The following is a 27,869-nucleotide window of genomic DNA, read 5'->3' as shown; positions in this document are numbered from 1 at the left end:
ATATCACTGATGGATTGCAAAATACAATCCTAGTGCAGAAAGACAAAAAAGCCTACTAGGCTACTACTCAAAACTGCAGTCTAACCACAAACAAAACCCCAAAACATTCTGGAGTTCCATTTTCTCTTTCCTCAACCTTGGCACAAGAAATAATCCTTGCCCTCACCTTGACAAACCTTATGGAGTTGTGTCTGTCTTTAACTCTTTCTTTATAAACTCAATAGCCAACATTAGCACTAGCTTCACTAATAACAGAGACATCTAAATTGACATTTGTCCACGAAACATCTCCCTCACTTTCCCCATCTGTAAAAGCATCACATCACCCCCAATCCCCATTTCACCTATAATCTGTCAACCCCATTTCTACTGCAGCTATTACAAATTACTCCTTAAGGTTAAACCCTGCTCTAACACACCCAGCAACTTATCACCTGCATTTCTAAAATTGCTGCTGAAGCCATTGCATTCCCTATAAGTATCCTAATTAACAGATCCAGTCATAAGTCTTATGTGCCCAAATTATCGAAGAAAGCTTACATTCTTCCTCTTCACAAAGGGGGCAAACACAAAGATATCTCCAACTTTTGATCTATTGCTATCCTGTTTCCTGTCTCTAAGATCCTGGAAAAAATATTCACATTCAGTTGATGACCTATTTATTTTGAAACCACCTCCTGTCCTCCACTCATCATGGTTTCAGACCTGGCCACAGCACTGGGACCGACCTTATTTCCTTCCTAGATACTGTCAACAGAGTTTGTGATAACTAGAAAATAGTATCTACCATTTTTGTAGATCTTTCAAAAGCATTTGATACAGTTTCCCATCCTTTGCTTCTGTCACAACTAATTTTGGACTTTCTCCTACCAATCTCAACTAGTTCTCAAGATGTCTAACAGACAGGCAACTGGCTGTCAAATGGCAAAACTCTATCTCTTCTTCTTATATCAACACCTTTACTGGAGTTCCTCCAGGCCCCATTCTAGATCCCCTCCTATTCAATATTTTCATTAACAACTTCCACACAGCTATAATCAGTGAAACCATTATTCATTATGCAGATGACTCAGCCATCATTCGCACAGCTGACTCTATGTCTGACCTCCAACTGAAAACCCAAAATGCCTTGTCCACCACAGAATCCTGGGTATTTAAAAAACACCTAGCCCTCAACCAAAATAAATCCAAGGTTATGCTTTTCACACCCCCCCCCCCCCAAAAAAAATCAACCCTGTAGGACAAAGCCATGTTCAGTATATACTCACAAAAAAAAGCACAAATAGAACTTGTCAGCCACACAAAAATACTATGAGTAGCCATAGATGAACACCTAAAGTTTGGTATTCACCTGCAACAAAACAAAGAAAACACATCATTATCTCAGAATGCTCTATAGGCACAACCAGTTTCTTAGCCCCTCCACCAAACAAACCCTGGCTACTACTTACCTAATCCCTTCTCTAATGTATATCACCCCTCTACTTACCAACCTCCTACCACTCTAAAAGCTAAGCTTGAGACATGTTATAATAAAACTGCAAAATTTGCAACAAACTACAAAAACTTCTCCCATCACTGTACCGCTCTATACTCCCTAAAATCTCTATAACTTCCTAACTACCGCAACTATCTACAACTTACTACTGCTTACAAACATCTTTAAACCCTTTGATTGTTCTGTCTTCACTTTGTATCTCCCAAATAGGCCCCTCAGATCTGAGAATCAACAACTTCTACATGTTCACAAACCAAACCTACCACCTGGCCAACTTCTCTTCTTTCACTCTTTAGCCAACAATTAGAATGCTCTTCCATTAGCAATCAGAATAATCCCAAATCTTGGCCACTTCAAAACTACTCTTCACACTTGCCTGTCTTCCACCTGGAACTGCACTTGCACACAGCCTCCTTAAACTCCTAGCTCCAGTGATATATTTTCTCCCCACTTTCCATGCTGTGTTTTATCTAAATTTCCTGTATGCAATAATTTGACTCTAAGTTTTTGTCATCTGTTGACTAGTATTTGTTTAGCCACTGAATTGCTAAGTGTGTTTTTACCTCTGCAATCCTATATGTTAGATAATGTTATACCAATGTATATAATTTTATTGATTGATCTGTTTGTACTGAGGAGCATTTCTCCCTGGGCCTCCACTGAAAAAGGGCTGTGTTTGTCCCAGTGGACCTTCCCGGTTAAGAAACTGCAAATAAATAAATAAATAAAAGATGAGAGATATTTGAGTTTCAGATTTAACAGCCTTCAGACAAAAGTATGCTAATGAAAATCCTGTTATTCTAGCAACATTCTAATATAAAGGCAGCAACTGTCCTTGATTTTGATCCTATGCCTCCCATTTTTTTTTAGTTTTTTCCTTAATTCTTGAGCTATGAAGTTGAGTGGTATGGGGGGTTCAGTGGGTGTCACACTGTATTATGTCATAAGAGAGTTAAACAGAAACATTTCTAGATGACATTTACGTATCTATTCATTTGATTGCAACCATACATTTTTTATATGGAATGTCTGTGATTTTTGTATCATTTTTTGGTCTGTTCCCCATATTTTTTCTGCCAAAGTAATGAGGATTATAGTAAGTAAATAGTGATGACAGACATCTGAGTTTCAAACATAATAGCCTTCTAAACAGTGCAAGCTACGCAAAGCTTGTTATTCTAGCAAGTTTATAAGTATATAAAGACAATAGTTGTCCCTATGGTCCTTTGTCCACCATTATTTTTAGCTTTCCCATTGATTTGTAACATAAGAGATTGAGCCATATGTGGGTTGGTTATGTTGCACATTGTATTCTGACAACAATGAGATGAGATGCTAAATTCCTGTGTATCTAAAATTGGCAAGTTAGACATAATGTTTTTCACTTTACATCACAATAAGACATTAACATTTTACTCAGTAAGTGTGGCTGACTGTGGTGATCTGAATAGGATGTGTGTGCGATAGCAGCTGATTATTGGCAGAATGCCCCATCAAGTAGTGTCGCCATCTAACCCCACTTTGTTCTCTGAGTTTTTGGCTATAATATTTTTGTTTTGCCTCAAGATGGCACCTGTCATGGCTGACGTCTCTGCATTATCCTCCTGCAAGAGTTTTCGTTTGTTTTGATGGTGGTTTTTAAGTTTTTAAAAATGCATACTTCATTGAACTAATTATATACAATAAAGAAACATTATAAGAGATCGGCAGTTGGTTTTGTGATATTATTCTTTGCTTATCAGATCGGGAACATCTTCTCAGAAATACTTGCATACAAGTCCTCTAAGCAGGAGAGTCAGGTGATGAATACAGCTGGAGGAAGGAATGTCTCAAGCGGAGGTGTGGCAGGAGAGGTAGGAGATGTAGGAGAGGTGGGTTATATGTGAAATTAAAGATCAGGAGCAGCAGACCACCCCTTAACAGCTTGCTGCTTGGTAATGTTCAATCTCTTGACAACAAAATGGATGATCTCAGAACTAGAATTGTGACCCAGAGAGAAATGAGAGATTGCTGTGTACTGCTGCTTACTAAAACTTGGTTATCAGATAATATTCCTAATTCAGTTGTTCGGTTGGATACTCACTCTATCCATCATGGGGACCGCACAGAGGCATTGGGTAGAATCAAAGGTTGAGGTACTTTTATCTGTATTAATAACAGATGGTGCTCAGATGTGCGGATTGTTAGCAAACACTGCTGGGGTGATGTAGAGCACCTAATGCTGAAATGCAGACCTTCTGTCTACTGAGAGAGTTTACAGCTGTGTTTATCTTAGCTGTTTATATCCCTCCACAAGTCAATTGCTTGGCTGCATTGGAGTCATTGTATGAAGCTATAGGTGCACAAGAAAATAAACATCCTGACACAGTGTTTATAGTGGCTAGTGACTTTAATCTTTGCAACTTATGGTCTGTGATGCCAGCATACCAACAATATGTTACCTTCCCTACAAGGGAGAAAAATATACCGGATCATGTATACAGTAACATGAAGGGGCCATAAAAGGTTGTATCTCACACTTGTTTTGGTCAGTCTGATCATACTTCTGTAATTCGCTACATCCCCTCAAACAAGCTTCCATAGTAAGAAAAACTGTTAAAGTGTAGACAGAATCTAAACAGGAGCTTCAGGATTGTTTTCATTGTACTCAGTGGGATGTTTTTAAGACAGCTGCTATGAATGAGGATGGTACTGTTGATGTAGAAGAATACAACTCAGTAGTTTCCAGCTACATAAGCACATGCACTGACCTCATTGTGCCTTATAAAGACATCTGGATATATTCAAACAGTAAACCATGGATTAGCTCATAGGTTTGCTCTGCACTTCATACTTGTTCCAAGGCATATGCATCACATAATATCAGCGAGTATAAAAAATGTAGATATGACTTATGCAGACCTATTAGGACAGCAAAGGAGAATTACAGTCATAAGCTGGAAGGTTATTATTGGACAGCTGATATAAGGTGTATGTGGCAAGGCCTGGAAAACATCATAGGCTACAGAGACAAAGGCAGAGGGATAACTACTGACAGTGAGTTTTCACCAGACAATTTCAATTAATTATTTGCCTGGTTTGAGGTCCAAAACACTGAGTCAAAGGGTACCTCTATAAGAGAGAGGGGCAGAGAGGAGGCATCATCACCTTTCACAATATCACCAGCAAGTGTGGCAAAGTCCTTGAGGAGGATAAACCCCCAGAAACCAGCTGGTCCAGATAATATTGCTGTAAGGACACTCAAAACCCATGCTTCACTGCTTGCCGATGTTCTGGCTGATATATATTAAATCTCTCCCTTGCATGAGCTACAATCCCCACTTGTTATAAAGCAAACCACTGTTATTCCACTGCTGAAAAAGGGCAAAGACAACTGCCTGAATGGCTATCGGCCAGTTGCATTGATGCCATACAGATGAAATGCTTTGAGAGGATCATTCTGAGTCATATTCAGTCAGTTATGTCTGATACACTGGATCCCCTGCAGTTTGCATACAGATGGAATAGGTCAACAGAGGATGCAGTAAGTACAACACTGCATACAGTTCTTACTCATTTGGAGAATAAGGACTGGTATGCTCAATTGCTGTTTATTGATTATAGTTTGGCCTTCAATATGGTGATACCAATGAAGCTCATTAATAAGCTGTCCATATTGAATGTGTCACCGATTCTTTGCAATTGGGACTTGGATTTTTTAACAGGCAGACCACAGTCAGTCAGGCTGGGGAATAACATCACTAAAACAATAGTAATAAATATAGGAACTCCACAAGGTTGTGTGCTGAGTCCAATGCTTTACACCCTCTTCACATGTGATTGTGTTGCTTCTCAACATAACATCAGTATTGTCAAATTTGCAGATGATACAACAGTCAATGGTCTGATGAGTCCGCTTATAGGAAGAAGTGGAGAACCTTGTGAAGTGGTGTCAGAACAGTAATCTCTCTCTTAATACCAGCAAAACAAAAGAGATTACCATTGATACATGGAGGAATAGAGGGCAGCACTTACTGTTATATACTGGTGGGTCTGAGGTGGAAAGAGTGGCTACATTCAAATTCCTTGGTATTAACATCCCTGAGAATCTTAACTGGACTCATAACATCAAAGATCTGGTAGGGAAGCGCTAGCAGCGACTGTATTTTCTGAGAAGGCTGAGGAAGTTTGGCATACCCAACACCATACTCAGCAACTTCTACAGATGTACAATTGAGAGCATTCTCTCCCACTCTATTACAGTATAGTTCGGGAATAGTACAATACGGGATCACAAGGCTCTGCAGTGAGTTAAAAAAAACTGTGCAAACCATCATTGGAGTAACACTCCCTGCTTTGGGGAACAACTACACCAAAAGAGTTTTTAGGAGGGCTCAAAACATTATGGACACTGCCCACCCACAACACAAGCTGTTTATGCTGCTACCATCAGGCATTATAAGAGCATAGCGGGCAGAACAACCAGGCTGAAAGACAGTTTTATACCTCAAGCTTTTAGACTGTTAAATAAACCTCACACTACCTCTCCCTCCAGTATTGTAGGTTGGCTCACATTTGGAGGAATATGAGCTTTTTTGTACAGATGCGCTCTTTTGCACAGTTTTATATATATATATATATATATATATATATATATATATATATATATATATATACATACTGGTATTTATATGCTTGTCTCTTTGTTGTCTTAGATAACTTCTTGTTAATTGTCGTTTTTTATATGTTGTTGGAGGATTTGCAGAGTAAGAATTTCATTTTGCTTTGTGACATTGTTTCTAGGACATATGACAATAAAGTTGAATTGAATTGAATTTCCTGTCTCCATGTGGATTTTATCTGTGTGGTCTGGTTTCTTCTTCCAGATCCTCAGCTGTATAATACGTGCCTCTGGCCATTTGAATTTCTACTTTCATTCCATTGTAACACCAAAAGGATACACAGAAGATTAATATATCCTTACATTTGTCTTCTAATTTTTTGAGGGGAATTCTGTCTTGTTAGCTTTGAACATAAGCTTTAAGCACAACTTATTTTTCCTTGAAAAAAGTCATAAAACTGAATTTCTTTCCTTATTCGTGACTGTTTGTTCAGGTGATCATTAAATTCTGAAGTTCTAAAACAGCTCTAAGATGAACCTCAAAGCATTTGGAACCCTATGACCTCTGGTAGCCTAGAGATCCCCAGCCCCCTGGCTTAATTCACTTTAATCCTCCAGACTTATTACAGTACAATTTTGGCTAGTTAGGATGTATTAAAACCATGGAGGAAACTAGTAAGTGTGACAAGAAAGAAGGAATCTATTTCAGTGGTATGGAGCCAGGATGAGAGGAAAACAGGGAAGGGGCATTAGAGAAATCCATGGGGGACTAGTGTGCAACAAAGTGACCGACATAGTCCTTTGTCTGAGGGTCCATTTCATCTCAGGCTGGCCTTGTTGATTGTAATCAATGGGTGCATACTGTGGATGAAAATGAATGACAGCATCTGTTGTTTGATCACAGGTGATGGTCATTGATCTGCTGTAATAGAGCCCCACACAATTTCTGTTAGTCAAACCCATTCATTTGGTTACTGCAGCCCCACCCACTCACCCACTTTGAACTCACCAACTGCTACCGCTCCTCATTTTATTTTTGGCTTTGTCTCTGCTTCCTCTGCTAAGATGTTCAGGGGTATGTCATTGTGCCATTTACTGTGAGAGGACCTATCCATTTTTCTGTCTCTCCTTTCCCATATTCACAGTGTTTCTTTCTCATTTCTGTTTTAGCTGCTTTAGTGAACACTGAACCCTCTTCTCCATGAGATAATCCTATTATGATGGCACTACACCATGCTAACAAATCTTTTGAACATATTTTCCCATGTGTCAGCACACTGTGCCACTGAATCCTACCCACAGTTACTAAGATTTGCTGCATACCTGTTTATTGAGGCTACATCACTCTATACATGAATTATCTCATGCAGTCACTCCGCACCATCCCCTTGTGAATAAGATGTGAGTAGTGGCAGTGTTCTCTTCAAATGTGTGAACATGCTTCTCCACTTACTCAGTGGTGTGGCATATTCTAATTGCATCATCCAGTGACATTGTCAATTAACTTGAATAGAACAAAACAAAGTAATCCAATTCCGATAAAACTGTATTGTCAATTAAGCTTGCTCACGTCTTTATTTATCATGCATGCCAAAAGCAGCATGCATTCTTATAATGGAATACTGCATGTCCCAATAGTTACATGACTGCAACTTCTGATTCAAATAAACAATAAACATAGCCGGCTTTATGCACCAGCGAACCCTGCAGTCACTGGGGGCCCCTTGTTTCTGGGGGGCCCCCAACCACAGCAAGTTATCTTATCTTGATATTTTGTAACATGTCTGTCAAACTAACAAAAGCTAGTACAGCAATCTTGTGTACTTAATAAACCAGATGGGTAATGACTCTTATTTATATCTCCTTTAAAATTCAGAGATATCTCTGGTTATAGTAACAGTGCTTTATTAAGTGACAGGCTTCACAATTCCATTAAATATTTTACCACTGATAAAGTGCCTCTGGCTTAGGTAAACCTTGCTTGGTGGACATTCTCTCCACTAAAACCAACAACATAGTCAGCTTTAGGTACCTGCAATACCTGTGGCTGCAAGGAGGCCCCCTAATCATCCTTGACTGTGTGGGGGCCCCACAAAAGCAGCTGATGGTTAGGAAAATGAGGAAAAAATTTATTAATTTCCTGATTATGCTCTTTAACCTGAACAGCACTGTGGTGTGACCCTGTTTACGATAAAGCTAGTAATGAACGTAAGCAATGTAAGCAGTAGATAGATCAGCAGGCAGGAGTGACTGACTCCTGATTTGAGTGCAAATCTTGTATTTTAAGAACAGCTGATGCTTCCGATCTTCAGGAATGTTTTTTTTTTCTTTCAGGGAGTTTTATAAATACTGGGAGAACACCAGATACTACAACTCTCAATGTCTTTGAAAAAATAAAGGCTCAGAATCAGGAACACATTTTAAATATTACTCTAATTCACTTAAAAGTTAATTATATAACATCTTTTGCATCAACATGTATTTTTTGGGTATTATGAAGTATAAACCTCTGATGCCTAGAATTATTGACTGTCTGTATTCCTGAATGACTTATTAGGAAATCAAAATTTTATGAAGGACGGAGCAAAATCAGGAAAGGTCTGTCAAATCAGAGACCGTGACAGGTATGCATTTCTCATTACTAAGGTAAATAAAAGTGACTTACCCCAGCTGCTGTTTTACGATTGTTGTACACTAAACTGGTGTGGCAGTACCATTGCTGCACAATGCATTGCTATTTGCTGAAATAAGTACATAACTAGTATTGCTATGAATTTTGTGTATGTTTGTAAAAATATCACTGATTTTTATCTCTGCATACACCCAATAATGCCAAGATACACATGGGTATCAGTGAAAAATGTAGCTAACAAATCATTGCATTTCAAAAGTAATGCATGAAGTATGTCACAGAACATTCAGGCACTTCAATCTTCAAGGAGACTGGTGGCCCCTACTCCCCAGACTGTATAAATTGGTACAGGGGGCTCCCTTAATCATCCTTGACTGTGTGAAGGCCACACAAAAGCTGCTGCTGGTTGGGGAAAAATGAGAAAAAAATGTATTCATTTTCTGATTATGCTCTTTAACCTGAACAGGACTGTGATTTGACACTGTTAGGATTAAGCTGTTAATGACCTCTGCTCTCATCTGTACTTATTCTAAAACCAGCCCTGCTCAAATGTGTGTGTACATAAAGCTGCTGTAGGTTATGGGGGGGTGGTTACTTCTTTAATATTCATTACAGTCAAACTATAGAGGTGTGCACATGAGGTCATTTCAGCTTATCATTGGGCTGTGGACAGTGTGGTCATTGCTTCTTTTACTTTTCTCACAGACCTCAGAGGTGTACAAAGAAGGTTACTATAACTTGTGCAAGGGCAGTGTACTGAATATGAGAAACAATGTAAAATACATTACCGTAATCATTATTTTTTCAGTATCACATCAGGCGTGTATAAAGGTAGCTTTCATTGATGGTTAGGGTTGAGGAGTGAGGAGGCATATTATTTTTATCTATGTCAGCACTCAACTTAAACACACGGTTGTGGTGACCTCTGCTTTCATTCCAGTCTAATACCAGAGGGATGTATAGGCAGTGACCGTCTTTTTGGGGGGGAGTTAGGGAGGCAAGTCATATTCCCAGATGGGCCTCTGTATCCAGACAGCAAATGGCTTGTTAGTTTGTTGTGAGCTACTATTTTGTCATCTTTGAATGTTAAGCCTTGGGCACAACTTATGTCTTTCTTGAAAAAAAACCTGAACTTCTTTTCTTACTCATTCTTTTTGTTTATGACACCATTGGATTAAAAGGTTGGGAAATGCACTAAAATGCATCATGGACCTATAGCCCTATGGCTTCCTGGGCCCTGGCTTACTGAGTTGTTTCCTAAGTGGTTATTACTGTGCAGTCTTGGTCAGGAAAGGTGTGCTGAAAGGATGCAAGGAAAATGTAAGCTGAACAGCAGCACTGAATTTCCTTGCTTAATCATAATTTCTTTTCAAGCCATCACTGGATGAAAAGATTATGTAAAAAGAAAAAAATAAATAAAATGCACTTTAGAGCATATAGACAGCATTTCACCTAAGTCCAGACCTATACATAGAGTTGCTGTAATGTATCATTGTTGTAACTACAGTGCCAGTAACTGTGAATGTCCCTGTGTGAGATGGGTGAATATAGTGTGGTACATACACCTGGTGTACTGTAAGAGCATTGTAGCTACAGGTAAGTCTGTACATACTACTGATAAAAGTTTGCAGCAAGAAGTAAAAGGCTGCTTTGGTGGGGAGGCAGTGACAGAGTTACTTTGACAGAAGTGCCTAGGAGTCCCCCAAACTTGACATTTGCTGGGGGCATCCAAAATGCTAACACCGGCCCTGACAATAAACATTTACACTGATTGGGTCCTGGTCCTACTGTAGAGAGGAATGATGACCTGACTATACCTTAGATTGCCCGAGTTCTTTTAGAATTGGAAGGACTGGAACAGGAATGTTTGGGATGAGTGACTACTGCCAGCTTAGTTATTATAGAGTGCGAGAGTATGTCTAAGGGCTCAGTTCCTCAGAGCTGTTAGTTTGGGGGCTTAACCTGAGAGTTACACTGAATCCATTGCATATAAAGCCATCTGCTGCTAAAGGAATGAAAATATGTATCATTGTACACTTCTGCTGATTAGTTTTACAGTATTTCATAAGAATCCTGTATTAAATGGTACGTTTCTTTCACGTTTGAAAATTTTCAAAGCTGAACTGTTTCAACTGCTGCTGTAGTACTTAATTACAATGTGTCTGCTAGTTTTACAGGACAGTAGTATCTAGATTGTGTGGTTTCCTTGCACATGAGCTCTAAAACCAGCATGTTTACATTACGAGGATTTTCTGACTACACTCTTGCAGCAGAAATGTGCTGAAGCAAACCTATTTGCATTAGGAGCTGCCTGCTGAAAGCTTATTGTATGTTTTCCTGATTAGTCTGTAGGCCTTGCTGTTGTAAAACTTGTTTTTCTGATTCTATATACACCCAGTGTTTGCACTAGGCTGCTTTCCATGCAGCAGTGGTTAGCAGTGTCCTGTATGTATGCAAACGCTATCAAGTTAAAATTTCCCTTAGCATAACAACCACTGCAACCCTCTCCAGTCCCCCTGCTGATGTTGGAGCATCTGAGTTGTATGTGCGGAGCAGCATTATATTGTTAGATAGCTGCAGTTCACACTGAGTATAGCACCCCATTCTTCATGTGCTATCATCCCAGTCCAGTTAAATCTCCCCCAATCTTCTCCCTGGTTAAATCCATGGTAAAAAAAACAGAGACTATGGATAGGCACTTTCCTGATATCTCTGTGGCCAGCCTGGTGGACATGGACATCCTGGGGCAATATAGCAATTGTCTCATGTATAATGGCAACTACTTAATCTTGAAACAAACAAATACAGTATGTGAGAGATGTAATCACACTTCAAAAACTGAGACACGACTCTGACATACTAACAAGTCAAATGACAAAGGTTGACAACACATGCACATCATTTCCCAGACTAAATAAGGTCTCGACACATAAACCCACATCTGAGGTACTCACAAGTAATTTAACAAAACCTCAGAGGCCTCCCATATGCTGCCCTCAGGAACCACATGCAAACAAAACCAAGTCAAGATCAACTACTGCACATAAAAATACACATCACAGTGTCTCCACAGGCAAACCCTTAAGGTGAAACATCACACATTCAAACATGTTGGTCATAGAAGACTCCATCATGAGACAAATGGAGATCCCCCTCACTCAATTGGATAAAGAGCTGGTTACAGTGAATTGCCTGTCAGGGGGCCAGGATTCAGCAGGTCACACAGGCACTTAGGTCAGTCAACCACAAGTATGACTCAGTCATAGTCCATGTGGGTGTGAACGACCTGAGATCCAGCTCCCTGGACTATATGAAAAGAGACACGATGGACCTGTCTAAATACATGTCACAGGCTGGTATGAGCCTCACACTGAGCAGCATTCTACCCTCACTAACAAGGATATCAAATACAAATAGAAAATGATTGACTTCAATAATTGGCTCAGCTACTGGTATCTTTCAAGTATTAGTCAGCCCTGGGGTGACATAATCGACAGACTATGCTTCCTTGGCAGAGATGGTCTGCACCTGTCACTGCTAGCCTTTCAAATACTGGCCAAGGCATTAGCCATCCCCATTGTGCCTTTTTAGGCAGTGCTTAACCAATAGACCTACCAACATAAGAAATTATTTTAATGCCAAGCTGAAGGTACTGTTGCTCAATGCTTGAAGTCATAACAAGAAACTGCACTCCCTGGAAGTTCTCCTCATCCTGGAGAATGCTGACATCTGTGCAGTTATAGAAATGTGGTTCAAGGCTATGGATAGCACTCTAACAGTGCAAGGGAACAGTGTCTATCATCCATTCAGACAACCCTCTGAAAAAGGAAAAAAATGAAAGGAGGTGTTTCCATTTACATAAAGAACAATCACACCTCTAGACTGGTCAACCAGAATGACTCACTTGAGCTACTACATGTGCAGCTGACCACAGGTAAAATCCCACACCATACCATCACGAGCTACAGGTTCCCAACCGTGAACCATGAAAACCACTATGCATACCAGAAGTTACTAGAATCACTTACCATTCAGCCCAACACACTACTCATGGGAGATTTTAACTACCTCTCCATAAACTGGGAAACATATATGACCACTAATATGCAGGCTCAAAGAGACCTGGACTTTGTCAGTGCAAATACTCTGGAACATAGTACTCACAAACATGTGGAGTGTTGCACTCCCCCCCCCCCCCGCATAATGTCCTCATTGGTAAGATCAGATCATAAATTGGTCTCCTTTGAAATAAATGTAATGGTAGAGCCCCCCTCAAACCCTAAAACCCAAATAATTTCTTCAAAGCAAATTACCTTGTATTAAATAATAGCATAGGTAATTTTGAAAATCCCACAAAACACAGATGCCTATGAATGTCCTGCATAACCACTTAAACAGCTGCACAGAAACAACAGTACCTGACAAAACTAAACCCAGGTCCAGCCAGAAAAACAAGCCACCCTGGTGGGCCACTGGCATAAATAGACCATATAACAGATGGAAGAAATTTCTGTCTAGACACAAGTGGGAGGGTGCACAACAGAGAAAAAAAAATCCATCACTAATCTCAACAGGTAAATTAGGGAGCTAGTCAAGTCTCCAAAATCTAAATGCAATTGTAAAGTAGCCTCCCAAGCAAAGGATAACCACAAAGCATTAAAGCATTTTTTAGTTATGTCTTAAGGGAAACACTCAACAATGTGCTGAGCTGGCTGTAGATTGCACTGCTTACACTCAGCTTGAAGAAATAGCAAACCTGCTGACTGATAAATGTAGCTGAAATTTCACCCCCTCATCACATCCGGTCACTCATTATGAAATATTCCCTAGCATTCCTTTGCCTGTTATCATGAAAGAGCAGGTTGTCACACTGCTTTTTAAAGCAGGCCTCTACAGAATTCCACAGTGCCTATTAAACAGCTTGAAACATGACCTAACAGACCCACTTAGATCTCTGTTTAACCACAGTCTCCAGATAGGCTTTGTCCCAGTAATGTGCAAGGGAGGGCCATCAACTGACACTCCTATGCACCCTCATCCCTTTTTTTTCTCTGCTGCTCCCTCTTGCACTAACTGTCCTACGTCTGTAATTTCAGTATTGGTCTTCCTATCCCCCTTCACCCTCAGCCTTGCCAGTACTCCATCTGTCTCCCTTCTGTTTGATTTTTTACCCCTGAAACTTGCCTAGGTTTTTTGTTTCTATTCCTTGACCTGTTCCTCCTCTCTTTCACCTTATGCTTAAACACTGATTTAACCCTCCTTTATTTTTTTGTCATTTCGCTGGTGTACTTGGCCATTCTAGACCTTTCCCTTTTCCTGGTATACCTCTCTTACCTATACTCACCTGCATTTCTGATAGTCTCCTTTCCAGCTTCTCCTTCAATTGTTTCTACCCGCTCCGTTCGCCCTGCGGGCTCACTCCACTCCCCTACCCTACCCCCAATTCCCACCCACCCCCAGAGGTCCTAAACTTATACCTCCTTAAACACACCCCCTAACTCACCCTACCAATCCCTTAACTCACCCTTCCCGCTTAATTTAACCACACCCCTACCCTCCTATTACTACTCTCTATAATTACTCTCCCTAAATTACCTCTATTCTTAACGCTCTACACATAATTTAATTATCCTTTTATTCCCCTCACTTACATTTGCAGGTTCCTTATCTATTCTCTTCTCCAATCCCACTTCCTCTACCTTTCGTTTCACTCTAGTTACAACTTTACTTCTCCACAAAGATGGCTCCTTATACTCTAACCATGCTTACACTATCAGTTTTACTCTTAACCACCCTCTTCTCAGCCTACCTTCTTACCTCCTTTGAAAACCTACACTATGTCCAGCTTATACACTCACACAAACAAACTATAACTTGCACATATACACCCCTAACTACACACTCCAACATTACTTCCACTCCTAGCTACCTTCTACCTAAATACCACAGACTCTCTCACATTAATCATGTCCTACCCACCAATAGAAAATTGAAACTTCAAACCTATCTAAAAAACAACTTAATAACAAAACCAAATAATCCCACCTTACAAGATGGAGACATCCACCCCAACCCTGGACCTACCAACCCTACTTTTCAAATAATTAACCCTAAACTTAATAATTCCCTCCTAATAGGACATCTGAACATTCAAAGCATCAATGATAAAGTATCTCACCTTCATGCCCTCCTAGATATCCATTCCTTTGATATTCTCTGCCTCACTGAGACTTGGCTAAAACCTGATACAAAAGATAATGAGATTACTCCCCAAGGCTATAATATAGTGAGACTTGACCGATCAAAACGTAAAGGCGGTGGAGTAGCAATTCTTTTTAAGAATGAACTTAATATCTCCACCCTTCCAGCTTATCCAACCCAGGATAGCAAAGTAGAAGTCCTCATAACTAAATTCCAATTTAACACCAAGAAATCCCTTTACATTATCTGTATTTACTTACCACCAGGTAATAATATACCCACTTTAGAAGCCTTTCTCAGCTGGGTATCTACGACTTACCCCCAAGAAACAATAATCCTAGGTGATTTCAACATAGACTGGAAAAGTATCAATGCTGAAAATCCTACCTCTCACATCAACCTACATGGTTTCACCCAAACCATCACCTCAACAACAAGAATTAAAAAAACTAATAAAAAAGAGAGTATCTTAGATTGGATACTCATAAACAAAGTTAAACAAACTTACAAAGTAGAAACCCTGCCAGATGATGTCAGTGATCACTCTTTGACTTGTATTACAAGAGAAAAGAAAGATTTTCATAACCTCCCCACCACTAGAATAATACACTCTACCAAACATTTTAACATAGACTTATTTCAAAATGAACTCAGAGAATGCAACTGGAACCCCTTAAAACCCCTTCCTCTTGAAAATGCAGTAATATACTTTAATATAACTTTCTTATCCATTCTCGACAAACATGCTCCCAAACGTACCATCAGAATGAAGTCCAACATAGCCCCATGGCTCTGTAATGAAACAAAAAATCTAATTCTACTTAGAAACAAAGTCTGGGCCAAATGGAGATGCCATAGAAATAGCTCTGATCTTCTTCATTTCCGCCAGCTTAGAAATACTACTAAAAAAGCAATCATTACTGACAAAAAAAAACTACTACTGTAAACTTCAACAAACTCATCAAAATAATCCAAAAAAGTTCTGGTCTTGTATCAATAGACTGTTGTCCCCAGGTAACTCTAAAACTCCCACCCCTCTTGATGCTGATCCAGATACCCCCCACCTAACTGCAAATACCTTCAACTCTTTCTTCACTGACACTATACAATCTCTAGCTAGACAACTAAACACTGATAAATCCAACCTTCCAATCAACCTAGCACACTCCTCCCATAACTTTAAACTACAACCCATCTCTGCCTCTCTCATCTATAGACTTATTCATAAACTGAAGCCTTGTACCCCATCTGCTGACAAACTTCCTTCTCTTTATCTCCAAAAAGCAGCCAAAGTAATCACATACCCTATATCTATACTTATAAATAGGACAATCCAAGAAGGAACCATCCCAGACATCTGGAAGGTCTCCCACATTATCCCTTTACATAAAGGTGGGAACTCTATCGATTACTCTAACTATAGACCAATTGCTCTCCTATCAACCTTAGCAAAAAATATGGAGAAATGCATTCACCAACAACTTTTACAGTATCTCTCTCTCCACAACATAATAGCAAGCTGTCAGCATGGCTTTAGGCCTTATCATAGTACTACCTCCGCCCTCCTATCCTTTACAGACACTATCAATAGAAACCGCAACAACAACCTTCTCTCTTCTGCTCTCTTCATTGACCTCTCTAAAGCTTTCAACATGGTTAACCATTCCATCCTAATTAACATTCTTGAATCTCTCTCCTTTGATAACCTAGCCATGAATTGGTTCAGATCTTATCTCAGCAATAGGCAACAGGCAGTTCTCTGGGAAAATCAAATTTCTTCCTTGTTACCTGTCACCATCGGTGTCCCTCAGGGCTCCATTCTTGGACCACTTCTTTTCTCTTTATTCATTAATGATCTCTATTTGGCAATTCCTCAAGCAACCTGCATTCAATATGCAGATGACTCCACCCTTATTTGCTCAGCTACCTCTCCAACTGAACTTTCTTCCCTTACTCAAAACATCTTCAACACAGTAGAAACGTGGTTTACCAGATGTTACCTCCTACTTAATGCCAAAAAAACTAAACTCCTTCTCTTTACTCCCACTACTAGGTCCTCCCCCTTAGACTTCACAATCTCTTCAAATAATGCCACTGTCATCTCACCTGACTATACTACCAAACTGTTAGGAATAACCATTGACAATAATCTCTCTTTTGACCAACATATTAACAACACCATTAAAATAGTCAACAGAAAAATAGGATCCTTATATAGAATTAAGTCTTTCTTAACCACATCAGCTAGAGCCAAGATCGCTCATTCCCATCTAATCTTAACTCTTCTGTATGCCTCACCTGTTTTTACTAACCTTAAGAAAACTAACCTTAACAAACTTGCAACTTGCTACAATAATATTGCCCGATTTGCTACTGGAAATCCCTTTAGAACTCACCACTGTTCTAACCTAAAACAACTAGACTGGCTGGAATTTCAAAACCATCTGTTAATCCCCCAACTCACAATTGCCCACAAATTACTGTACCAACCCAATTATACCCCTATACTCTCAAAACTTTTAATCCCATATAATAATCTCAACTCCCTTCGCTCTTCTAGTAAACTCATTGCCAGCTTAACAAAGTCTAATAACACAGCTGGTGACTCTCTATTTACTAATACAGCAGGAAGGAGCTGGAATCTGCTACTTAGTGATATAACACTAACTACATCATTGCCACTCTTCAAACAAAAACTCAAAAATTACCTCCAAAGTCACTGGCTATGTCCTTGTAGTAAACCTGACTAATCAACACCTATACCCTGTTTTTCTCCTCTTCTACCTTCTTCCTAACATTTAATAATTAGTCGTGTAACTAAGACTATCACTAAATCAAACTTTATTCAATGTATTTCTTAAATCCCTCAGGTCTGATATAAATTATTGTACTTATCTCTTACTAGAGTGCATCTAGTCACCTCTATAAGAAAGATGATGTTCTCTGTTAACTTTCTGAAGTGTTACACTGTATCATATGGTTTTTAATCCTTTTTTACCTTGTAATGATATTTTTCTATTTGTATACGTTTTTGTTTTGTTTTTTTTTTTTTTGTTTTTTTTTTTGTTTTTGTTTGTATTTGTGTGGAGCTTTTCTCCCCGGGCCTCTACTGAAAATGGATATATATCCAGCTAGACTAGCCCGGTCAACAAATGTAAAATAAATAAAATAAAATAAATATGCAAGGCTATGGAAAAGATAATCATGAACCGGATTAACAATGACATAGGAAATCTCCAGACTCTAGACCCTACCCAGTTCAGCTTCATCAGTGGCAGGTCCTGCCTGCTTATTCTGGTGGGCTTCTTTAAGGAGGTCACCAAGGCCATGGTTGAAGGTAAGACAATACATACCACTTACCTCAACCTGGCCAAAGCGTCTGACATAATACCTCACTTGAGTATTATAGGTAAACTCACAAAATTGGGCAAAAACCTCTACATCACCAAATGGATAGCCAAATGGCTAATGGATAGGAAGCATGCTGTTAGAGTGGAGGAATCCACATCCAGCAAGAGGCCAGTCACCCATGGAGTACCACAGGGCTCAGTGCTGGGCCCCCTCCTGTTTGGTATATACTTCTCAGATATCATGGCAAATGTAGATGGCTTTTGGCTGACCAAGTTTGCTGATGACTGCATGTTGGGGGGGGCAATCATTGATTCCCAAAATGAGGCTGATATCCTACAGAAAGGTATGATGCAGACTAATGATTGGTGTCAAGAGTTATGGCCTCAAACTAGATGCTAAGTAGTGCATAATAATACCCTTTGTGAAATCAAATACCCCTGCAAATTACAACTTTGATCTCCTGCCTAAGAGTGGACCTAGTGGTGAGAGATCTGTATACTCCGATAGTAATCTGAACTTTGACCACCATGTGTCTACAGTGGTAAGGAAAGCCTTCTATGACTCAGCTTATAAGTAAGGGCGTGACATCCAGATCTAAGGTTGTCACTGTACTTGGCCCTCATCAGACCAATAGTCAAGTACATTGCATCCTTGGGCATGTACCTCAATATTTGGAGCATCCTCAGAGGTTTCTCATCAAAAATGTACAAGGTATAACCAACATACTATATGTGGACTGATTAAAAGCTCTATAACTATATTCATTTTCCAACAAATTACTGAGGGGTAATCTGTGCCAAACCTACAAGGCACTGTCTGATCCAGCTCTGATAGAAATGTTGCATGTTAACAAATCTAACTGCACAAGGGTGCCCATTTCAAAGATCTAAAACTGATCTCCGACATGAATAGATCATCTGAGGAGACAGATATGTGTCTCCTCTGGAATAATCTATCTGGAATAATCTACCTGCTCACATGAAACAGCTTTCCCTGACCATCTTCAAGTGCAATCTGTACCAATGAATGAGAAATTGCCATATCACTTATGGACAGAGGCAGTCTGCAAAAATAGTCAAAACCATATTTGCTGACACTTATCATTTCCCTAGGGATAGAAAATTTGGTAAAATCTTGGTAAAACTGCATAGGCTTGCAAGGGATCTTGAGCCATTAGCCTAGTAATCTCCTATGAACCTGTGAACATATTTTATACCAGTGAGCCCATGAATAGTGTTGAGGGGCTACCAGTAGCACATGTGTTGTCATGACTACATGTTGCACTTAAGGCAGGAGATGTGTGCATATGTGGGATAGCAATGTATATGAAATCACAAGCCACCATGAGAAGGGGTTATGATGCTGAGGGATTCCCACATGAGTACAGGGACATCCTGTTTCCTGAAACTCAACTCTTACCTCCTTAGGTAGGCTTATTAGACTGCTGCCTTGAGAAGAGAATAAATGGGAAGGTTACTTACCCTGGTCGGGGAATAAAAGTTGTCTTGCTCTTACGGATACAAGTAGCATGCATGGACTGTTTGGTACTGGGAAGGAATGACTGATTGTGGTCATATGGGGTATAAAAAAACCCCACATCAACAGATTTAAAAGATGTTTGGTCACAGCACCAGGACATGTATCTCTGACGTGTCTCCTGTTTTCCTTTGAGAGGAATATGCATCAGGTTACTGAATAACTTTATCAGAGTTTTTTTTTTAATCTTTGTCTTGAGCTTCTGAAGCTTATAGACATGCATTACTTCAGATCCTGTGGTTAACAGCAGACAACTCATTGTTTATGTTAGCAACAGCTACACTATGGTTCAGTAAAATTGTAATTTGACATTGTACATGCTACCGGTATATATATAAGTGGTTATGGCTTATGGTACATGATGTGCAGTGTTGGGAGTGTATCGTGTATGTATGTAAGTTCAATTGAAGGTAAGTGAGTGTTTTGTAAGGGTTATGTGTGGGAGTTTGAGTGTGTCTGAATGTGTGGATGTATGCATATGTGTGATGTTTGTGTGTGCGAGGGACTGTGAAATGTGTGGGTGTGTGTTTCCTTTTTGTGTCTGTGCAATCTCAGAGTTGGTATATATAAGTAGGGGTGTGTGGGGGGCACAGAGGGGCTTGCCCCCCTACTTACATATAGTGTAGGTTTGTTTGTTTGTGTTTTGTTTGTTGTAGTGTGGGTTGGCTGATGTATGTGTAGTGTGGTGTATGGTTTGTATGTGTTCGTGATTGTGTGCTTCACGATTGTGTGCTGTTGGGATTATGGCTGTTCGACTTTATGATTTCGAAATACTGAAATTTGGTATTTCATGATTTCGAAATTATAAAGTGAATCCATATATATATATATATATATATATATATATATATATATATATATATATATATATATTCATTTAAAGTAGCAGTGCAGTTTGTTTATCCAGCTGTTTGTTTGTTGCAACTGTGAGTGGAAAAAATTGTAGCTTACACATATCTATAGGTAGAACTGAGCATGTTTTCTGATACTTGTGTCCTCTGTTTATACTGTAGGCTTAAAATATGAATATAGCTCATAGGAGGAGAGTTCTACATCCTACAAGGCTACATACATCGCAGACAGTGCAGCACGGATGTGCGCAGTTGTATTATATGTGGAAATGCGCCACCTGTGGGGTGGCACAGTAGTGCAGTCATAAGTGATGCTGCTTCACAATACTGGAATCTCCAGTTTGATTCTCATTTGAGATGCTTTATGTGAAGGGCCTGTTCATCCTTCATGTGTCTGTATGGGTTTTCCCAGGTGCTTCAGTTTCCTCCCCGTATGCCAGAGACATGCAGTAGGTAAACTGTCAATATTCCAAGTTGCCCATAGGTACAGGTTTAGTATATGTTTTTGTGTGTGTGTGTGTGTTCATCATATGATGAGCTAGTACCATGTCCAGGATTGCCCATGCCACAACTGAGAGTCGGGATATGAAGTGCCTTTCCAATTACTATTATTTAAATTAAACTTGTAATCTGGGAATGATATAATGAAAGAAAGAAGTAATGATCCAACTGTCCAAGTTTGTGTCATATGTTACAAAATGTCTATGTATCTGATCACTATTCATCTAAATCTCTAAGGTAAAACAGTGACAAAAACATGATCACATGTATCATAAATACAGGTTTACAAGGGCACTCCATGAGGAAACAATGGAATGACTAAGTGATTCTTTTCAATCTGGTGCTTTAGTCTTGAATGGTTGTAACTTCCCATGGCGCAGTCTGAGACTTATAAATGGCTTCTTATTTCACAAAGAAAGCCAGCCCCAGCATGAAAAATAACTAATCCAGTAAAATGCACTGGAACAGGTTACTGGATGAAAACGATTTTAATAAAGAACGCACGTATTAAGCGTTTTATCTCCACCGAAGCGAGACTTCATCAGAATACAAAATTATACTCCATACATTCTTTAAATATTATCCCCACCCACACAATAGGTTGATGATGCAATTGACCTGCCCATTTTTCACTTAATATTAAAGATATAAAAGTAACATCATATAAAAATGCACGTTAAAAAGTGAACATCTTAAAATAGAATAAAATGGTTGAAATACCACACATACTGAGTGTAACTGAAACATCATCTGAAGGAATTGGAACATTTTTAAGGTAAATCCACAAATACAATGGTTACTGGGTAACAAACCAATGTTTTTTTATAAAACAGGTACCAATTTTAAACAGCTGTTGGAATAGAAAACTAAGATCAAGGAGGATAAAAAAAGGGGACTTACCCCTGTGGACATTGTAGGCAGTGCACATATATCAACAAGGTGGCACACACAACATTAGGGAATGTTATGAAAACAAACATTAGGTTTAAATCTGGGAATTGTGGTACTAAATGGGCGATATATCTTGCTATTTATGACAGGTGTGAAAATTATTATGTGGGTAAGATGGAACGGGCATTGAGAAATAGAATTTACGAACATGTTTGATATTAATAAAAAGGAAATGAATGCCCTATACAAGCATTCCTCAGTGTGTGAGGCATTCAGCAAATTTGTTTTTAGTATTTTGGATACCATTGTAATAGATCAGAGAGGGGTAATTGACGAATGGCTTGATTAAGAAAGAGATGCAGTGGCAGTTGAGACTGGCTTCTAATTTTCCCCAGGTTTAAATGAAGTAATTTCTATATCTCCTATATTGCAGGAAAAAGCTGAGAAATGTTAGAGATTTATTCAAATCATTGTATGAATATCTACTATTATATATAGTTTATTTTGTCAATTTTTATGTTACATTCAGTGTGTTTGGTATTTCGACCATTTTATTCTATTTTACAATGTTCACTTTTTAATGTGAATTTTTATATGATGTTACTTTTATATCATTAATATTAACTGAAACTGTGGGTTGGGATGATATTTAATGAGATTTATGGAGTGTAATTTTGTATTCTGATGAAGTCTCGCTTTTGTGGGGACAAAAGCGCTTAATATGTGTGTTCTTTATTAAAACTGGTTTCTTATTTCATTTGTTCAGCGCTATCACCAAATATTTTATGTTCTTTCTAGAGCTGATAATAAACAAGTGCCTGCATATTTGACTAGGCACAGTTAAACACATTAATTTATATTAAGATCAATGGTGCCATGCTCTATGATTATCAATCATTGCTCTAAAGTATTCTCTACAAACATCCACATTAGGACTGTGATCCATTTCTTTTTACAACCTTTTATAAATGATGTAAGATGTAATGGCAATGGGCTGGGCTTTACTTGCCTCCCTAGTTTCTGTTCATGACCTCTCTAGCTACTTTGTAGGAGCTCTAACTATTTTCAACAAGCATGTTTCTGTTAGAAAGATAGGAAGTAATAGTTACTGGAATAAATAAAACTGACCTTTTAATAAAACCTGCATGTTTGATCTGTACTTGTCTTGGAAGTGATTAGGCAGACAAGGCATTAGCTTATTTACAGTCCTACAGATACCTTACAAATGAGTAAACCTACATGGTTACAAGTGTGGAAACAAAAATCAGCTCCACGATATGGGGTAATGTGATCCGTATAACCCAAGGCTGACTACTGAGCTGGGACACTGGAAGAGACAGCATAGGAGAATGGGAGTGAGTGGTCGATGTTTGGTTACACATCCTCATGGAAGGGAGGCAAGTCTGGCCTGTTGGAATGGTAGCACCTAGAAGAGTGAGGTGCTTGGCATACTGTGTGTGCATTGGAGACAAGTCATGTCCAAACTTGAACAGTCATGGTGCATATTCAAGGACACTACAAAAATTGTAGGCCTTCACATCTGTGAACATGCCTGTCAGCTGTTGGGGTGGACATCTTGTCAGAACATGGAAAATCCACTCTTGACTTCCTGAATGATGACTGGGCTGTGACTGGCTTTTGCCTGTGTAATAAGAAATGGTTGGGTAGTCATGGAGAGGAGGCTAGATGATCAAATAGAAAGGGAGACAGAAAAGTAATAAAAGTGGAATAGAAACAAACATTCTAAAGTCGTAGCACCTTTCCCTCCCCTTGAACAGACTGCTTTTGTAGGCCTCCTCCACTGTCATATTGCTGTAGTTGCTGTCTTAGTGAAATGGTTCTCTGACCTAGCTTCACTCACTGCACCTGTTCTCGAATATCATTTAGAATAATCTCCTCTGCCCCTTCCTTTTCATTCCATGCTGTTTTTTATTTTCAGGCCTGCTGTTGAAAGGCTAAAAAGGACACATCAAATGGGAGTACCAGAGGTTAGCAATTGCTGTTGAAATTTTCTTTTCCGGGTTTCAAGCAGAATTTGTCACCAAGGCCACTGAGATAATAAGGTACATCACTATGTCCTAGGCAAAAAAGGCTTTTACACTGTTTGTTCGCAAGGCTGACCCTAACAGCATGCTGTAATTATACCCTGTTGTGCTTCTTGAGTCAATTAATTAATTCATAATGTCATAAAAGTTTTATAGTGCCCATTGCAAGCCTGAAGATTTAAATGAGAATAGGGAGGATTTATGGTAATTCTGAAATTGCATTGTCTTGAAGTGCTTCCACTTCTATATACGATTGTCTCAGAGTCAGAATATATAAGTGACAAGGGTGTGGGGACATAAGCCAACACATGAGGAAGTTTGGGAGGGAATGAAACCCCTGGAGAATCACTGAGTTTCAGAATGAGACAATACTGAAATCAAACTTTAATTTTCAAGGTGTCAGGGATCTTCTTATTGAGACTTGTGCTTCCAGTGGACAACCAATCTGTTTTATGTTCTGGAGTTTATTTCATCAGGTCTGCAGTGAATCGTTGCTCTTGTCTAGCTGGGTTAACCCATCTAACAAGGCTCAGGAAATTAATATTTCACAGCCAGTTTCATAGATCCATGTATTCAGGATGTGTGATTTACGGAGAGGAGGAATAGTTAATGTTGAATAGGTGCTACACAACACAAATTAATAATATAAAAGTATATTTCTATGAGTCACTTTGGAATGGCAGTTAGACCTTCAAGATAAGTTGGTTGCAAGAACTATGGTTAGCTTTGGTAATGAAGACAAACCCAGAAAGTGTAGTCCATTTTTTTGTGTAAAATCTTATTTTCTTAGCAAGAATAGTTATTTTGTTAAGTGTTCTTCATGTCTACTTGTTTATTTTTTGATGGCTTTGATTCTTGTTATAGACGCATCCAACTCAGACAGCATTTCTTTCAAGTGTGGACCTTCATACTCACTGTGCCTATCAACTGATGCTTCCGGAAGCTATTGCAATTGTTTGTTCACCAAAGCATAATGAGTAAGTTACATATATGTAGTCGGTTTATACAATACCACTGTTTATTTATGCATACACAGAGAACAATGCCATACAGCAGTAAATAAGACTTGTCTTTCTTTTATTTATTTATATTTGGCAGTGTAACTCAGATTATATGCTAACAAACTTTTTTCTGTAAAACGTAGGAGTAAAGAAAACTTTTACATTGTGAGAGACAAGTGGCTTAATACATTACCCATGGTCCTTCTTCTGAAAGCAACAATTAATACATAGCTGGTTTTATTTAGTTAATGAAGAAATAAGCACACATTTTATGTTAAAGACTACAGCAGTAACAGTTATGTCTGTGAATCTTGCATTTAATGTTTAGAACCTCAGTGGGCAAAGTCTCTTCCCGTCATTTAAACAAGTGTATATACCTAAACACATTTTTAAACACATGAAGATTGGCACATTTTACTAAATGATCTTTGGCCAAGTTTCCTGAATGTGGTGTGAGGTTCAGCCTTAAATGTTATAGTTTCATGCTAGTGCTGTGGTGTAGAAGCCATGCACTGGCATTAGCCCCAGATGACCCAGGTTAAAATTACCAGCATAGATGCTAGAAGAGCTTAGTAATGAGAAATGGAAATTAGTGTACAAAGATGATTCTCACATCTTGTGCAGAGAGTGCCATCATGAGAGAGAATATACAGAAACAGAAAGGAATAATAGGTAAAAGAGTGAGAGGCAGTAGCAGCAGGATTGTAGCCCAAGAGGTGAAACCAAATTAGAAATCCCCAAGTATTTACATCTATCTTTCTGGTGTAATGAGTTTATACTTTGTCATGGGAAGTTAGATGGCATACAAAACCGTACACACACACAAACACACACTTAGTCCACTAAAAAATACACTTTCTTATGTACATGCAAACTCAAATGCAGTTTCTTCAAACAAACATAAAAACATAAATATCTTGTAGTTTATCTCACTACATTGCAGTAACTTAAACATGTTTTATGATGCTTGGAGCAGTCTCTAAAAGTAAGTAACTTTTGGAGTACTCACTAGAACAGTTTTTAGCCTCCTGTGTCAGGTCCTCTATCACTATACGCAGTGTCTCCAGAGCTGTTGCTCTGGTCACTGAGATTCTTTCACAAATAGCTCATATTCTCTGCCTGAGCTTTCCACAGCCCTCTTTTTATCCACCCATAATTCCTTCTTTCAACAAACCTGTTGTGCCTAATACAGAAAGTGTTCTCTGACTTTATAATGAGGAATTTCCAGGACCAAATGGTGAAGAACCAAACAGAACGTATACAGGAACAGTAAAATAAAACTAATAACCACAGACCAGTTCCTGCAAATGGACCTCAGAACAATTGAATGATTCCCTTGGAAATGAAATGTAAAAACACAGGATGCCACCATATTATCAGTTTAAAACTAGTGTACTTTAATGAAAAAATAGGTTAAGCACTTTTGTCTAAGACATTCACGGACTTTTTCTGAACAAAACCAATTGCATTAACAGAGATTTAAATAGCAATTACAATGGGACATTATTGCATCAGTTAGTTCAATAGCCATCTTTTAAACCAACACTAACAAGACATATGTATATTCATTTTTATAAAAATTGTAAAAGACCATTACCAGTAATATAGTATTCAATTATCTAAACAGTGTCTACAGTTTGAATTGTTTCAATTTCAAAATACAGTCTATACTAATAGTTTCATTGAGCCCTGGAAATTTATCAGCAGCTGTTACCAACTGCCATTTAAGTTCAAGAACCTCTAATTTCAATTTCCATGGCCCCCCTCTCAAATCTAATTGTATTGAATCAACCACCCAGAATTTATAAAAGTGTTCTGGGTATTCACTAACATGCCTTCCCAATACACGTTTTCCATTTCCTTTACCAGTGTCATATATGTGTTTGTAAATCCATTATTTAATTTTCCTCTCAGTTTTTCCTGTATAAAAAGCTTCATGTACTTGACACTTAGCAACATAAATCACCCTTTTAGAAGTGCAGTTGTAATAGGCATTCTTGTTGACACATTCTTTTCCATTCAAGTAAATATTGTCTCCTTCAAAAAATGTCTGTGTTGTACACGTGCACCATATTTAAAGGTGCTTTATCCAAACCCCTGTTATAAACCAATTTCTTTAAATCATTGGATTCCAACATATCTTTAAAATTCCTATCCCTTTTAAACACAATTTTTGGATCATTTCCCAGTAGGTCTTACAATTATTTATATACTCTAAAAACATTCCAGTTCTGAAACAAAATGTTCCTAATTTGTTTCCCATCACAATTGTAAGGTAGTAATAAAAGCTTTCCTTAAATCATTTCCACTATCACAACTCTGAAAATTTTGCGTACACATGAGAAGTGGTCTGTATTGCTCCCTTCTCTTTTTTTCACCACTTGCATCATTATAGCAATTACCAACTCACAAGGATAACCTCTGGACAAAAACATGTTTTTCAATTTTTGTATTTCAACTAAAAACATCCCCAAATCAGAAACCATGCTAGCTACTCTCACCAGCTATCCCTTCACGATAGTTTTTTTCTGATGGTAGGGGTGGCAGCTAGAAAAATGTAACACAGTGTTTGAATATGTGGCCTTCCAAAAAATACTAGACAAACTTTTTTCTAATTCTATTTTTGACCAGTAAAACATCCAAAAAATTAATCTTCTCTAATGAGGGAGTGGATGTAAATTTTAAAAATGCCGTAGTGCTGTCCAGAAATTTTAGAAAATCCATCAAAAGGTCAAAGAACCAACTAGAGGGGAAAATATTAT

At 38.6% G+C, this 27,869-nt stretch overlaps 1 protein-coding gene across 1 annotated transcript in view; it reads left to right on the top strand.

Annotated features, from left to right (window-relative positions):
- Positions 1-27,869, top strand: part of STAMBPL1 (STAM binding protein like 1) — a 417,426-nt gene that overhangs the window by 351,054 nt on the left and 38,503 nt on the right. Inside the window, exon 9 of the mRNA XM_044056412.1 lies at positions 24,971-25,083. Within this exon, the coding sequence (XP_043912347.1) occupies positions 24,971-25,083 (113 nt within the window). The remainder of the gene's footprint in view (positions 1-24,970; positions 25,084-27,869) is intronic.

This window comes from Protopterus annectens, chromosome 14.part0 (assembly GCF_019279795.1).
Source record: "Protopterus annectens isolate FY-2018-M chromosome 14.part0, PAN1.0, whole genome shotgun sequence".
Classification (NCBI taxonomy): Eukaryota; Metazoa; Chordata; order Ceratodontiformes; family Protopteridae; genus Protopterus; species Protopterus annectens.
Note: the sequence above shows the minus strand (reverse complement) of the source record. Positions and strands in the feature narration are given on the sequence as shown.